Source organism: Pristis pectinata, chromosome 2 (assembly GCF_009764475.1).
Source record: "Pristis pectinata isolate sPriPec2 chromosome 2, sPriPec2.1.pri, whole genome shotgun sequence".
Classification (NCBI taxonomy): Eukaryota; Metazoa; Chordata; class Chondrichthyes; order Rhinopristiformes; family Pristidae; genus Pristis; species Pristis pectinata.
In genome coordinates this window covers 91,515,354-91,530,001 of record NC_067406.1, presented here as the reverse complement: position 1 = coordinate 91,530,001, position 14,648 = coordinate 91,515,354, and the positions used below count along the sequence as shown (strand labels likewise).

Genomic DNA, 14,648 nt, shown 5'->3' with positions numbered 1-14,648 from the left:
TGACCAATGTACCTGCCTCCTCCACCACCCCAGGCAGCGGATTCCATGCATCAACCACTCTCTGGGTGAAAAACCTCCCTGTGATATCTCCCTTGAACTTCCGACCAATTAAAGCCATACCCTCTTGTAGTGAGCATTGGTGCCCTGGGAAAGAGGTGCTGGCTGGCTACTCTATCTATTCCTCAATATTTTGTATACCTCTATCATGTCTCCCCTTATCCTCCTTCTCTCCAATGAGTAAAGCCCTAGCTCCCTTAGTCTCTCCTCATGATCCATACTCTCCAAACCAGGCAGCATCCTGGTAAATCTCCTCTGCACCCTTTCTAACACTTCCACATCCTTCTTATAATGAGGCGACCAGAACTGGACACAGTTCTCCAAGTATGGTCTAACCAGAGTTTTGTAGAGCTGCATCATTACCTCACGGCTCTTAAACTCAATCCCATGATTTATGAAAGCCAACATCCCATAAGCTTTCTTAACTACCCTAACCACCTGTGAGGCAACTTTCAAGTGATCTGTGGATATGAACCCCCAGATCCCTCTGCTCTTCCACACTACCCAGAATCCTGCCATTAACCTTGTACTCCACCTTGGAGTTTGTCCTTCTGAAGTGTACCACCTCACTTCTCTGGATTGAACTCCATCTGCCACTTCTCAGCCCAGCTCTGCATCCAATCAATATCTGCCTGCAAGCTTCAACAGTCCTCCACACTATCCAGAACACCACCGACCTTTGTGTCGTCTGCAAACTTGCTAACCCACCCTTCGACCCCCTCATCCAAGTCATTAATAAATATCACAAAAAGTACAGGTCCCAGAACCAATCCTTGTGGGACACTGCTAGTCACAACCCTCCAATCTGAATGCACCCCCTCTACCACAACCCTCTGCTTTCTACAGGCAAGCCAATTCTGAATCCACATGACCAAGCCTCCCTGGATCCCATGCCCTCTGACCTTCTGAAGAAGCCTACCATGTGAAATCTTGTCAAACACCTTACTAAAATCCCATGCAGACCACATCTACTGCACTACCCTCAATCTGCCTGGTCACCGCCTCAAAGAACCCCATCAGGCTTGAGACATGATCTTCCCTTCACAAAGCCATGCTGGCTGTCCCTAATCAGTCCATGATTCTCTAAATGCTCATAGAATCCTTTCCAACAGCTTGCCCACCACAGACACAAGGTTCACTGGTCTGTAATTCCCTGGACTATCCCTACTACCTTTTTTGAATAAGGGGACAATGTTTGCCACCCTCCAATACCATTCCCATGGACAATGAGGACTCAAAGATCCTAGCCAACAGTTCGCAATCTCCTCCCTCACCTCGCAGAGCAGCCTGGGGAATATTCTGTCAGGCCCCGGAGACTTATCTGTCCTAATATTTTCTAACAGCTCCAACACATCCTCTCTTGATATCTACATGCTCCAGAACATTAACCTTACCAACACTGTCCTCAGCATCATCAAGGCCCCTCTCCATGGTGAATACTGAAGAGAAGTATTCATTGAGAACCTCACCCACTTCCGCAGCTTCCAGGCACATCTTCCCACCTTTGTCTTTAATCGGACCTACCTTCACTCTCATCATACTTCTGCTCTTCACATATGTGAAAAGCCTTGGATTCTCCTTAACCCTACTCACCAAGGCCTTTTCATGTCCCCTTCTTGCTCTCCTCAGCCCCTTCTTAAGTTCCCTCCTTGCTACCCTATATTCCTCATGAGCCCTATCTGATCCTTGCTGCTTGCACCTTATGTATGCTGCCTTCTTCCTAACTCGTTGTTGTCACCCATGGTTCTTTCACCCTGCCATTCTTTCTCTACCTCACTGGGAGAAATTTATCCCTAACATCCTGCAAGAGATCCCTGAACAATGACCACATCTGCATAGTACATTTCCCTTCAAAAATGTCATCCCAATTTACACTCGCAAGTTCTAGCCTAATAGCCTCATAATTGGCCCTTCCCCAATTAAATATCTTCCCATCCTCTCTGCTCCTATCCTTGTCCATGACAATGCTAAAAGTTAGGGAGCAGTGGTCACTGTCGCCCGAATGCTCACCCACCAAAAGATCTGTCATTTGACCCAGTTCATTACCTAATACTAGATCTAATATGGCATTCCCTCTAGTCAGCCTGTCAACACACTGTGACAGGAATCTGTCCTGGACACACTTAATAAACTCTGCCCCATCTAAACCTTTGGCACTAAGCAAGTGCCAATCAATATTTGGGAAGTTGAAGTCTCCCATGATAACAACCCTGTTATTCTCGCACCTCTCAAAATCTGCCTCCCAATCTGCTCCTCAGTATCCCTGCTGCTACCAGGGGGCCTATAGAATACTCCCAGTTGAGTAACTGCTCCTTTATGGTTCCTAACTTCCACCCATACTGACTCTAGAGAGGATCCTTCTGCATTATCCACCCTTTCTGCAGCTGTAATAGTATCCCTGACCAGTAACACCACCTCCGCCCCCTCTCCCTATCCCTTTTAAAACACTGAAATCCAGGAATATTCAATATCCATTCCTGCCCTGGTGACAGCCAAGTCTCTGCAAGAGCCACAATGTCATAATCCCATGTACTTAACCAAGCTCTCAGTTCATCACCCTTATTCCTGATACTTCTTGCATTTAAGTAAATGCACTTTAGCCCATCCACCTTTCTACTTTTATACCCTGTACTCTCCTTCTCCTTCCTTAAAGTCTCTCTACATGTTAGATTTGACTTTTCCCCCCATCCACTTCATCCTCAGACCCACCCCTCTGGCAAACTAGTTTAAACTCTCCCGAACCACCCTAGCAAACCTGCCTGCAAGGATATTGGTCCCCCTCAGGTTCAGGTGTAACCTGTCCTTTCTGTACAAGTCCCACCTTCCCCAGAAGAGATCCCAAATATCCAAAAATCTAAAACCTTCCCTCCTGCACCAACTCCTCAGCCACACATTAATCTACCATCTCCTCCTATTCCTACCTTCACTATCACATGGCACTGGCAGCAATCCTGAGATTGCTACCTTTGAGGTCCTGTTCTTCAGCCTTCTGCCTAGCTCCCTAAACTCACTTTTCAGGACCTCTTCCTTCTTCCTACCCATGTCATTGGTACCAACATGTACCACGACCTCTGGCTTGTTCCCTCCTGCTCAAGAATACTGTGGACCCGATCAGAGACATCCTGGACCCTGGCACCTGGGAGGCAACATATTGTCCAGGATTCATGCTCACTTCCACAGAACAACCTGTTTCCCTGACTGTCAAGTCCCCTATCACTACCACCTTCCTCTTCTCCCTTCCCTTCTGAGCAGCAGGACCAGTGCCAGTGCCCTGGCTACTGCTGCTTGATCCCTGTAGGTCAACCCCCTCAACAGCTTCCAAAGCAGAAAACCTGTTATTTAGGGGAACAGCCTCCAGGGTCCTCTGCACCATCTGCCTTTTCTCTTTCTTTTTCTCTCCCCTGACAGTCACCCTTCTACTTCCTGTACCCTAGAAGTACCTGCTCCAAGGGGGGGGGTGGAGAGGCAGGTGACTGTCTCCTGATGCACAGTATCTACTTAACTCTCTCCCTCCCTGATGCTTTGCAGTGTTTGAAGCTGTGACTCCAGCTCATCAATTCTGAGCTGAATTTCCATCAGCCTCCAGCACTTCAGAAGTGGTCACCGTGCACCCCAGCAGGGTCCACTAGCTCCCACATCATGCAGCTGCTGCACACCACCATGTTCTCCATCTGAACTAATTCTTACTCCACCTAGTTTTATCCTACTTAAAAATTTATAACAACAACAGCTAACAGGTAAACCTTACCTACCAGGTACTCACCCGCCTCACCCCTTCAGCACCAAAGCCCCTAGAGCCAAAGCCCAACCGCTCTGCTCCCTCTCACTCAGCTGCCTGCTCCAAACGCTGCCCGCTCAATATGGTGGTCTTCTTAAACTGCCCGCACGCTAACCGCTTACGTCACACGCCTGCGCAGTCTTGCCCTGCTATTCCTGATTAGAGAAGACAAAACTTAGCTTGTCCGAAGTCCGCCAAAACGACCCGAAAAACGAAACTGCCGAAGTTGTTTCTTTCTCTTTTTAAACTGTCCACGCGCTAACCACTTACGTCACGCGCCTGCACGGTCCTGCCCTGCTATTCCTGATTAGAGAAACAAAACTTAGCTTCTCCAAAGTCCGCCAAAATGATTGGTAGGATTTAGTAACCCACCAGAGTATCTAAGTTTGCTTTGTGATTGTAAAAGATTACATCATGCTGGCAAAGAGGTGTCTGTTATTCCAGCCTCTATATCACATGATTTCAAACTACATGAACTGAACAAAATGCACAACATTGAAATATAATTGCAGTCAAATTATAATTTTAATTTCTTTTTTAAAATATGTAATTGTGCTCTGCAGGTGTTTGCCAGCTGATGAACAAAATGGGTGAAAATTTTGACAAAATCAAGGCCTTCAATAAAAATGATGAACAATTTCTGGAAGCATTTGCCATTTTTTGTGGATTGGGCATACAGAACACTCAAATGTACGAAGCTGTTGAAATGGCAATGGCAAAACAAGTAGTGACACTTGAGGTAAGTGCCAAAAATGTTTTAATTTTCATTGCTACCTTCCAAGCTCATCATTTGGTACATCCTTATCCACTGATCTTCCTTTCCCTGAACCGTATTTAAATAGTTGGCCAGTACAGAAATACCTAGAGATATTATTACAATTATGTCTTAATTGCTTCATGTTCCTTGAAAGATATGATCAAGCACTGTTACTAATGTTTCAAGTCACTGGTTAAAGGAAACATTTGTTTATGGCCTGGCTTACTCATTCCTGCTATACCCAACCCATAGAATATTATTTATATTCAGGAAGGCTTGGCTGCAGGTGACTAGCATTAGGGTTGGTGGGTAGGGATCATGGATTATAAAGAGCCCTTCATAAGAAACTTCCTTGTCTTTGTCCTGAGAAGCCATGAGGTGTCCAATGAAAGGCTCGGGCCCGTTGCCCACCTGCAGAATGTAACACATGATCAAGGCCTGGAATCCTAAAGACTGAGTGTGATACCCTAGAAATTGGTGTCTTTTACAAGATTCCAGATTTAAAGAGACTGAAACTGAGGATTCTAGGATCCTTTCTGCTGCTGTTACCTGCTCCCCTCTATGGCAGGCACTGGAGATGCACACAAAGTGGTGTATGTGCTGGGGACATTCAAACTTAAGAATTTTACCAACTTTGCTTTCTCACTGGTGTTTTGCTGTTCCCAGGACTTCCCACCTATACAGTTCCCACTGACCCTTGATCCTCAGAAATCAAATACATATTTTAAAATGGAATCATCCTCCTTACCAGCTGGAGGAGGCAGATTCCTTTCACGCTGTGTTGGTTTAGGAACCAAAGAGATCTGGTTAGAAAATGGGATAAACAATAGATTTTTTTTGAAGCAACCAACCAAAAGAAACATGAATGGAACAGAATATTGAATGATTAAAGTGGGTGGGATGAGCCACATGTCAAATAAGTGTTCATGCAGATCACTTACATTGTCTGTTTTGTAAATTCTGTGAAATTCTAAGGGCTGGATATTGCCTGACCTGCCCCATGCTACGCGTGTGCCTCCTGTCGGATACCCAGTCATGTTTGCCGTTCACGGTCGAGTGGCTTGCTGAACCTTGGAGGCCTCATTGTCATGACTATTCCATGAAGAGGAGTATCCATGAATGGCAACTTGGCCTCAAACAGTCATCCTGGCTTGGACAATGCCTCTAGACAGCTAACACCATCAGAAGGCTTTTTTCACTAAGATTAAATTTAGAGATGGTGGAAAGTCATTTAAGTAATTACAAGCAAATTATTCTAAAAGTTTTTTTTAAAGTAAGTAATTTATGTAAATGAATAAAAAAACATTGCTCTTAATTGCAGGCATTAGATAATGTGTTCAGAACATATTTTGATGATTCTCTTTTTAGGTACTTTCATATCATGCATCTGCTACTGAAAATGAAACTGAGGAGCTTCAGGTAACAGCGGTAAAAACACTTTTCATTTTTTATTTGGCATACTGTTATTTTGTACATCATTGATTTAATTGCATATAGGTTGTGACTATATCTGGTAACTTCCAGTATTTGGACAGGTAAATTTATAGAGTTCCTACTGCATCACAAGTGTCAAAACCTTTGCTCTTTCCAAGGTTAAACTAGAGGAAATTGTGAAGCAGCCAGGAATGGATATAGGACAAACAGTCCGTTAATACATTTGAAAAGGTGAGGTAGCAAGTTAGAGGTAGATAGTCAGAGTCATCAAGTGCTGGAGCACAGAAACAGGCCCTTCAGCCCATCTAGTCTATGCTGACCTGATCTTCTGCCTAGTCCTATCTACCTGCACCCAGACCATATCCCTCCACACCACTCCCATCTATGTATCTATCCAAACTGCTCTTAAATGTCACAATTGAATACACATCTACCACTTCAGCTGGCAGCTCCTTCCACACTTGCACCACCCTCTGAGTGAAGAAGTTTCCCCTCAGATTCCCCTTATGTTTCACCTTTCACCCTAAACTTATGTCCTCTACTTCTAGTCTCACCCAACCTTAGGGAAAAAGCCTGGGTGCAGTCACCCAATCTATAACCCCTCAATTTTGTATACCTCTATAAAATCTCCCCTCATTCTCCAAAGTCCTAACCTATTCAACCTTTCCCTATAACTCAGGCCCTCAAGTCCCAGCAACATCCTTGTAAATTTTCTCTGCACTCTTTCAAGCTTATTGATATCTTTCCTGTAGATAGTGACCAGAACCGCACACAATACTCCAAATTTGGCCTCGCCGATATCTTGTACAACTTCAACATAACATCCCAACTCCTGTACTCAGTGCCTTGATTTATGAAGGCCAAAGTGCCAGAAGCTCTCTTTATAACCCTATCTATCTGTGACATCACTTTCAAGGAACTATGGATCTGTATTCCCAGGTCATTTTGTTCAACCGCACAACCCAGAGCCCTACCATTCACTGTGCGAGTCTTACTCTGGTTTGTCCTCCCAAAGTGCAACACCTCACACTTGTCTGCAATAAATTCCATCTACCATTTTTCAGCCCATTTTCCTAGCTAGTCAAGTTCATGCTGCAAGCTTTGATAGCTTTCCTTGTTGTCCACTACACCCCCAATCTTGGTGTCATCTGCAAGTTTATTGATCTAGTTTACCACATTATCATCTAAATCATTAATATAGATGATAAACAACAATGGATCCAACATCGATCCCTGCGGCACACCACTAGTCACAGGCCTCCAGTCAGAGAGACAACCATCTACGACCACTCTCTGGCTTCTCCTGCTAAGTCAATGTTGAATCCAATTGGCTACTTAATCCTGAATGCCAAGTAACTTAACCTTCTGGAGCAGCCTCCCATGTGGGACTTTGTCAAAGGCCTTGCTAAAGTCCATGTAGACAACTTCCACCACCTTTCCCTCAACCTTCTTGGTAACCTCCTCAAAAAACTAAGATTGGTTAGACAATCACACAAAGCCATGTTGACTATCCCTAATCAGGCCCTGTTTATCCAAATACTTTTATATCCTGTCCCTTAGAATGCCTTCCAATAATTTACCCATGATTGATGTCAGGTTCACTGGCCTATAATTTCCCAGCTTATTCTTAGAGCCTTTCTTGAACAATGGAACAACACTAGCTATCCTTCAGCACCTCATCCATGGCTAAGGACATTTAGGGTACCTGCAATTTCTGCACTAGCCTCCCACAGGGTCTGAGGGGACACCTTGTCAGGCCCTGGGGATTTATCCACGTTAATTCATCTCAAGGCGGCCAGCATCTCCTCTTCTGTAATCCCGATATGGTCCATGACCTCACTACTCTTGCCTCAGTTCTATTGTCTCTGGCTATCTCCAGAGTAAATATGGATGCAAAAAATTCATTTAAAGTCTTCCCCATCTCTTTCAGCACCATACATAGATGACCACGCTGATCTTCCAAAGGACCAATTTTGTCCCTTGCTACCCTTTTGCTCTTAATATAGATAAGGAAACCCTTGGTATTCTCTTTCACCCTGTCTGCCAGAGCAACCTCATGGCCTTTTTCACCCTCCTGATTTCTTTCTTAAGTGTTCTCTTGCATTTCTTGGACTCCTCAAGCATCAATTTGATCTTAACTGTCTATACCTGATATGCACCTCCTTCTGTTTCTTTACCAGAGCCTCAATATCCTTGATAACCAAGGTTCCCCAAACCTGCTAGCCTTGCCTTTTATTCTAACAGGAACACTGTTTCCGTACTCTCAATATTTCACTTTTGAAAGCCTGCCAATTACCAAGCATCTTTTTGCCAAAAAAAGAACCTATCCTAATCCACACCTGCCAGATCCCTTCTGATGTCATCAAAATTGACCTTACTCCAATTTAGAATCTCAACCCTAGGACCTGTCCCATCTTTCTCCATAATTATCTTGAAACGAATGGAATTGTGATCACTAGATCCAAGGTGTTCCCCTACACACACTTCTATCACCTGCCCTGTCTTGTTCCCCCAAGAGGAGATCCAGTATTGTGCTCTGTAGATGGGACCACTACATATTGATTAAGGAAACTTTCCTGAACACAGTTGACAAACTCTATCCCATCCAATCTCTTTACAGTTTGAGAGTCCCAGTCTATATGTGGAAAGTTAAAAATCACCTCCTATCACAACCTTATTTTTCTTGCCACTGTCTACTATCTCTCTAAAAATTTGTTTCTCTAAATACTGCTGACTATTGGGAGGTCTATAATATAGTCTCATTAACATGGTCATCCCTTTCTTATTCCTCAGTTCCACCCATATTGCCTCAATAGATGCGCCCTCTTGTATGTCCTCTGAACACTGCTGTGACATTTTCAATGAGTAATACCATCCCTCCCCCTTTAATACCACCCTCTCTGTCATGTCTAAAATATCAAAACCCCAGGACATTGAGCTGCCAGTCCTGCAAGTCTCACTAATGGCTACAACATCATAATTCCATATGCCGATCCATGCTCTAAGTCCATCTGCCTTACCTACAATACTCCTTGCATTGAAATAGACTCATCTCAAGACATTAGTCCCACCATGCTCATCAACAAGTAGATTTCTGTTATTACTTGTAAGCTTTATATCTACTTTCCCCCACAGCCACTCCACTTGCTGCCTTGCCACTCTGGTTCCCACCCCCCTGCAACTCTAGTTTAAGTGCCCCCACACCACTGCTCTCTTCTACAAGCAGAACTAGCAAACCTTCCCACAAGGATATTGGTTCCCTTCCCTCCAGTTCAGGTGCAAACCATCCTGTTGGTACAGGTCCCACCTTCCTTGGAAGAGAGCCCAATGATCCAAAAATCAAAGCCCTCCCTGCTGCACCATCTCCTTAGCCATTTGTTAAACTGCACTATCTTCCTATTTCTTGCCTTGCTAACACATAGCATAGGTAGCAATCCTGAGATCACCACCCTAGAGATCCTGTCTTTTAACTTAGCACCTAGCTCCCCAAACTCACTTTGCAGGACCTCATCAAGTTCCTGCCTACGTCATTGGTACTGATGTGGACCATGACTTATGGCTGCTCACCCTCCCCCTTAAGAATGCTGTGGGCTCAATCCAAGACATCTCTGACCCTGGCACCTGGAAGGCAAATATACCATACGGGAGTCTCATTCTTGTCCACAAAATCTCCTCTCTGTTCCCCTAACCAATGAATCCCCCAATCACTATTGCACTCCTCTTTCCCCCTCCTTCCCTTCTGAGCCACAGACTCAGTGGCAGAGGCCTGACCGTTGTGGCTTTCCTCTGGTAGGTCATTCTCCTCCACCCCCCAAACATTCAAAATGATATACTTGTTATTGAGGCGAATGACCACAGGGGTACCCTGCGCTGACTGCCTATTCCCTTTCCTGACAGTCACCCAGCTACCTGCATCCTGCAACCCAGGTGTGACTGCCTCCCCATAACTCTTGTCTATCATCTCAGTTGCCCAGGTGATCCAGAGTTCATCCACCTCTGTCTCCCTAACACAGTAAGTAAAGAGCTGCAGCCAGATGCACTTCTCACAGGTGTAGTCATCAGGGACACTGGAGGTCTCCCTAATTTCCCACATTCTACAAGAGGAGCATACCACTACCCGGACTGCCATTTCACTTCTCTAACTGTAGAATAAAGGAGAGAGGAAGAAGTAAAGACCTTACCTAACCTCAACTTAGCCTCCACTCACCAAAGCCTCCTGAACCAAAGCTGAATCAATAATAACAACAAAATAAAATACTTACCTGTTCTTACCTATGCCTTCTCTCTGAAGCTGTTTTTCCCCTAAAGAACTGCTTTCACTCTCCAAACTTGGGCCACTTACTCCACCTCTTCAAGCTAAAGTCTCAGCTTCCCCACTCTAACACTGTCCACTCACACAATGGCCATTCTATTTGACCCTGACTTTTTTTTATTGGCTGTGTCAATTAGCTACTCCGCTAATAACTAACAATTTGCAAATGTGCCAGTTGTAGGGTCCTGCTGAGTGAAATCAGCAAGTCCCGAGACCTACCTCCTTTAACCTTTCCCGCCTCTCGCTTCAAGTCTCGTCCCTGCTCAGTGAAATCAACGTCCAGTGACTTACCTGCTGGAAACTTTAGCCTCTCGCTTCAAGTCCCATCTCCTGCTGAGTGAAATGACTAATGACTAATGTCATGAGTGTACGTGGAAACTGACTTTTTATCTGTGAATGATGTCTCTATGGGGGACTCTATAGATGACAAAAAAAAGAGGGATAAGAGTACGTAGATCCTTGGGGTACACCAGAGTAGAAGGGATATTATTACTGCTGATTTTCTGCCCGGATTGCACATGAAATGGTAGGACCAAAAAAGGATCTTCTGAATTATACCAGAATTGTGTTGGAGGAGGGTACTGTGGTTGAAGTGAACAAGGATGGTAAAATAACCATGACCACAGTTGTTGAGGATGTTATTAGTGACTTTGCCTAAAGCTATTTCATTTACTTGTTCTGTCAGGTCATCACTTAATTAGAAGTAAAAATTAGAGTAGGAAAAACATAGTAAGTATATATAATCATTCACCTTATGCACTTATGTTATGTTCATTCTTGTAAGAGTTGTTTTCTTTTTATAGGTCAAGACAGTTCCTTCTGCTCATTCACTTAAGCTTCTAGATTTTAGCTTCAGTGATTTTGACTTGTCTGAAGTTGAGACAACATTGGCTGCCATCCGGATGTTCACTGATCTGAATTTTTTACAGAATTTCCAGATGAAGTATGAGGTATAACTAATTTTGAGAGTTGAGTTAAGTGACTATTCCTATAAGTTTAAGTTTTGTCTATTAGCAGAAAGAAGACCTTAATTTCTTTTGGTAGGAGGGATGAAGGACTTTAACTGCTGTAAAAAAGAAAACATTGAATTTTGAGCACTGTATATCTTGTTAATCTAAGAGCTAGATTTGGTAGAGAAAGGGATGGAATAGATTACATTTTGCATGATTTTGAATCAGAAATTTTGAAATAAAGTCTAGTTTAGAACCTATCTAATGTTCCAACATACTTAATCTTAAATTGGTACAATTTGTGAAACTTGCAGCCATTTGTTTCGACCATTGGGTTGATAAGTAATAGTTCTGTGCCTATAAGGTAAATGCTTTGGTTCTGTTCTCCTGTATTCCCAAGTAGAAATGAAAAAATTAGTCACAAAACTCAGTGAATCCAAAGGTGCTGCCACTCTTATCAGCTTGAAATTAGCAGTCAGAAGTAAGCCACCCACTTGTTTGGGTTTCTAGCTGGGACCTTGTTGAAACAACTTGGCTTGGTCTTCAGCTGGGTGGTCCCGTGTGGTCACATAGTGGGTGGGGAAGGTAGTTGAAGAACAAGTCTCAGTCACAACACAGTTAGCAAAACCTTTGACAGCCAACGAAACCAGGAGTCAAAAACGATGAATATTTCTGACATTCAGAAACATTCAAGAATTACTAGAATCTATTAAAAATTATTCAAACTGTTAGAAATATTAAAATGTTAATAAAACAAAAATACATAAAAATGCAAAAACATGTAAATGAAATTAAATAAGTTTAAATTACTTTTTAAATAATAGTAATACTTACCGTGGTCCATCACAGCTGTCCTCTGCTGAAATTAATGGAGAAGAACTCATTGCAACACTTTTTTAACTTAGTATTTGCAAAAATCTAAAAGTTTCTTGCACTTACATGAGAAGTACAGTTGAAATTACCCTGAAAAGTCCAGACTGTTATGTACCACTGGAAAATTATAACCATGTTGCATTTTCTGAACCCTACTTTCATTGCATGACGTTCCATGGTCTCACAGAAGTTCTCTGTTAATGCTACAATTGTTAATGAGTTCCATATGTTACTGCATTAAATTAAAACATTCTCTTATTGGATTGTTATTTCAAAACTTCCCTGTTCTTTTATTGGGTGTCCCTAATGACATGCAGCATTCTCTGCTTCAGACAGTTTGTCCTTGTCAATATTCTTCTGTTACCAGCTGCAAAGTCGATTCAGGACAAATCATCTTCCTATTTGCATCTCTGTGGGAAGTATTTTCCCTTCATTTCCCATCATCTGCAATGGAACAAAAGGGATTATGGTTGATGTTTAGTACTGTAGCGAACCAATGCATTTTTATTTGTGATAAATCAGAAATAATCTTTAAATATTGAAATAATGTTTACTTTCATATCTTTAAAGATTAGTTTGTGATGAGTCATTACAAATTTTTTTAGCAAACCAGCCATGGTCTTTCAGGGCTAACTGGCATTTAAGCTCAAAGAAAATTGAAAATAATATAGGAAAAGCCTGAGAACTTTCATGGTGATTCAGATCTATTTCACAGATCAAGGATCTCCTTTGACAGTTTTCATCTCCCAGCATTGCCAATATTCAGTGGAAATTGTTGATATAGTGAAAACAATATGGTGAATAATTATTGAAACCTTTCCACTGCATAGATGAGAATATTTTTCCTGTTATATTGAGTCTGGACTAATCCATGGTGCCATTTATTCTCTAGTAAGTGGAAACTAAGCGCAGTGCACAAATAAGGGGAGATGAGTATCTTATCTTATCCTGTATGGTAAATCCTTTTAGCTTGTGACATACTTTTTAATCTTCTACTTCATGTACATCATCTATTTCAGAACCCGGCATGCTGTACTCCTGGTATTTTTTGAGTTAATGATGAAGGTTTGTAGGTTTGTCCCCAAGGCTCCAATTTCCTCTGGAAGTGGAGAAAGCATTTGGTGCATAGCCTGTGATGTCATTAACCATGTAACTAATGCTGGGTAAACCTCAGCAATGCTAAGGTGAATCACACCCAGAAGTCTGGGTCAATTTCCCAAATATTGCTAATTGACTCAGAAATGTGCCTAAAATGTGTGCAGAAATGGGTCCAATTTATAGGCTTTATCGTACTAAATTCCCTGCCTCCTGAAAATGGGTGAAATAATTGTGTGAACAAATAATCCATTGTTTGCAACTGCATTGCAGTTGCGGTATTATAGAAGAGTGAGCGAACAATTTAGAAAGAATGATTTCAGACTCATTCACCTACCGCTCCCCCCAACCCTGTCCCCCCCCCCATCACAGTTTAAGAAACTGGAATCAATTTTGTAAGAGCTATAGCATAATGGTGAAATTAATGAATCAGTAATCCCAAGACACACTCACATTCCACCACAGGAGCTGGGAATTTAAATCTGGTAAAATAAATAATCAGAAAATATAAAGCAAACTGTAACTAGATTGGAATCAAAAATTGACAGAGGATAGTGGTGAAGGGGTGTTATTCTGACTGAGGTCTGTGACCAGTGGTGTTCCACAGGGATCAGTGCTGGGACCTCTATTGTTTGTGATATATATGAATAATTTCGATGAAAATGTTGATGGGCTGATCGGTAAGTTTGTAGACAATGCAAAAATTGTTGAAGTTGTGGACAGTGAGGAAGGTTGTCAAAGGATACAGCAGAATATAGATCAACTGGAAATTTGGGAGGAGAAATGTCAAATGGAGTTTAATCTGGACAGTTGTGAGATGGTCAAATGTGAGGGGAAAGTACACAGTAATTTGTAGGACCCTTAGGAACATTGATGTAGAGAGGGATCTTGGGGTGCAAGTCCATAGCTCACTGAAAGTGGCAACACAAGTGGACAGGGTGGTAAAGAAGGTGTGTGGCATGCTTACCTTCATCTGTTGGGGCACTGAGTTTAAAAGTTGCAAAGTCATATTTTAGCTGTATAAAACTTTGGTTAGGCCACGTTTGGAGCATTGTGTGCAGTTCTGGTCACTGCATTACAGGAAGGATGTAGAGACTTTGGAGTGGGTGCAGAGGAGGTTCACCAAGATGTTGCCTGGATTGGCGAGTATTAACTAGAGTGAAAGGTTGGACATACTTGGATTGTTTTCCCTGGAGTGCCAGAGGCTGAGGGGAGACCTGATAGAAGTACAAGAAATTATGGGAGGCAGAGTCTTTTTCCCAGAGTGGAAATGTAAAATACCAGAGGGTGGTGAGTGGGAGAAAGTTTAAAGGAGATTTATGAGTCAAGTGTTTTTTACATAGAGAGTGGTAAGTGCCTGGAACACATAGCCAGGATTGAAGCCGATGTGAT

At 42.7% G+C, this 14,648-nt stretch overlaps 1 protein-coding gene across 3 annotated transcripts in view; it reads left to right on the top strand.

Annotated features, from left to right (window-relative positions):
• The window catches only part of pde5ab (phosphodiesterase 5A, cGMP-specific, b), a 111,346-nt gene that overhangs the window by 72,566 nt on the left and 24,132 nt on the right, over window positions 1–14,648 (top strand). For 2 of the 3 annotated variants that reach the window (XM_052010103.1, XM_052010102.1), the window contains exons 10-12: window positions 4,399–4,574; window positions 5,961–6,020; window positions 11,142–11,288. In XM_052010103.1, coding sequence (XP_051866063.1) covers window positions 4,399–4,574; window positions 5,961–6,020; window positions 11,142–11,288 — 383 coding nt within the window. The remainder of the gene's footprint in view (window positions 1–4,398; window positions 4,575–5,960; window positions 6,021–11,141; window positions 11,289–14,648) is intronic. The other variant, XM_052010105.1, reaches the window with a different exon arrangement.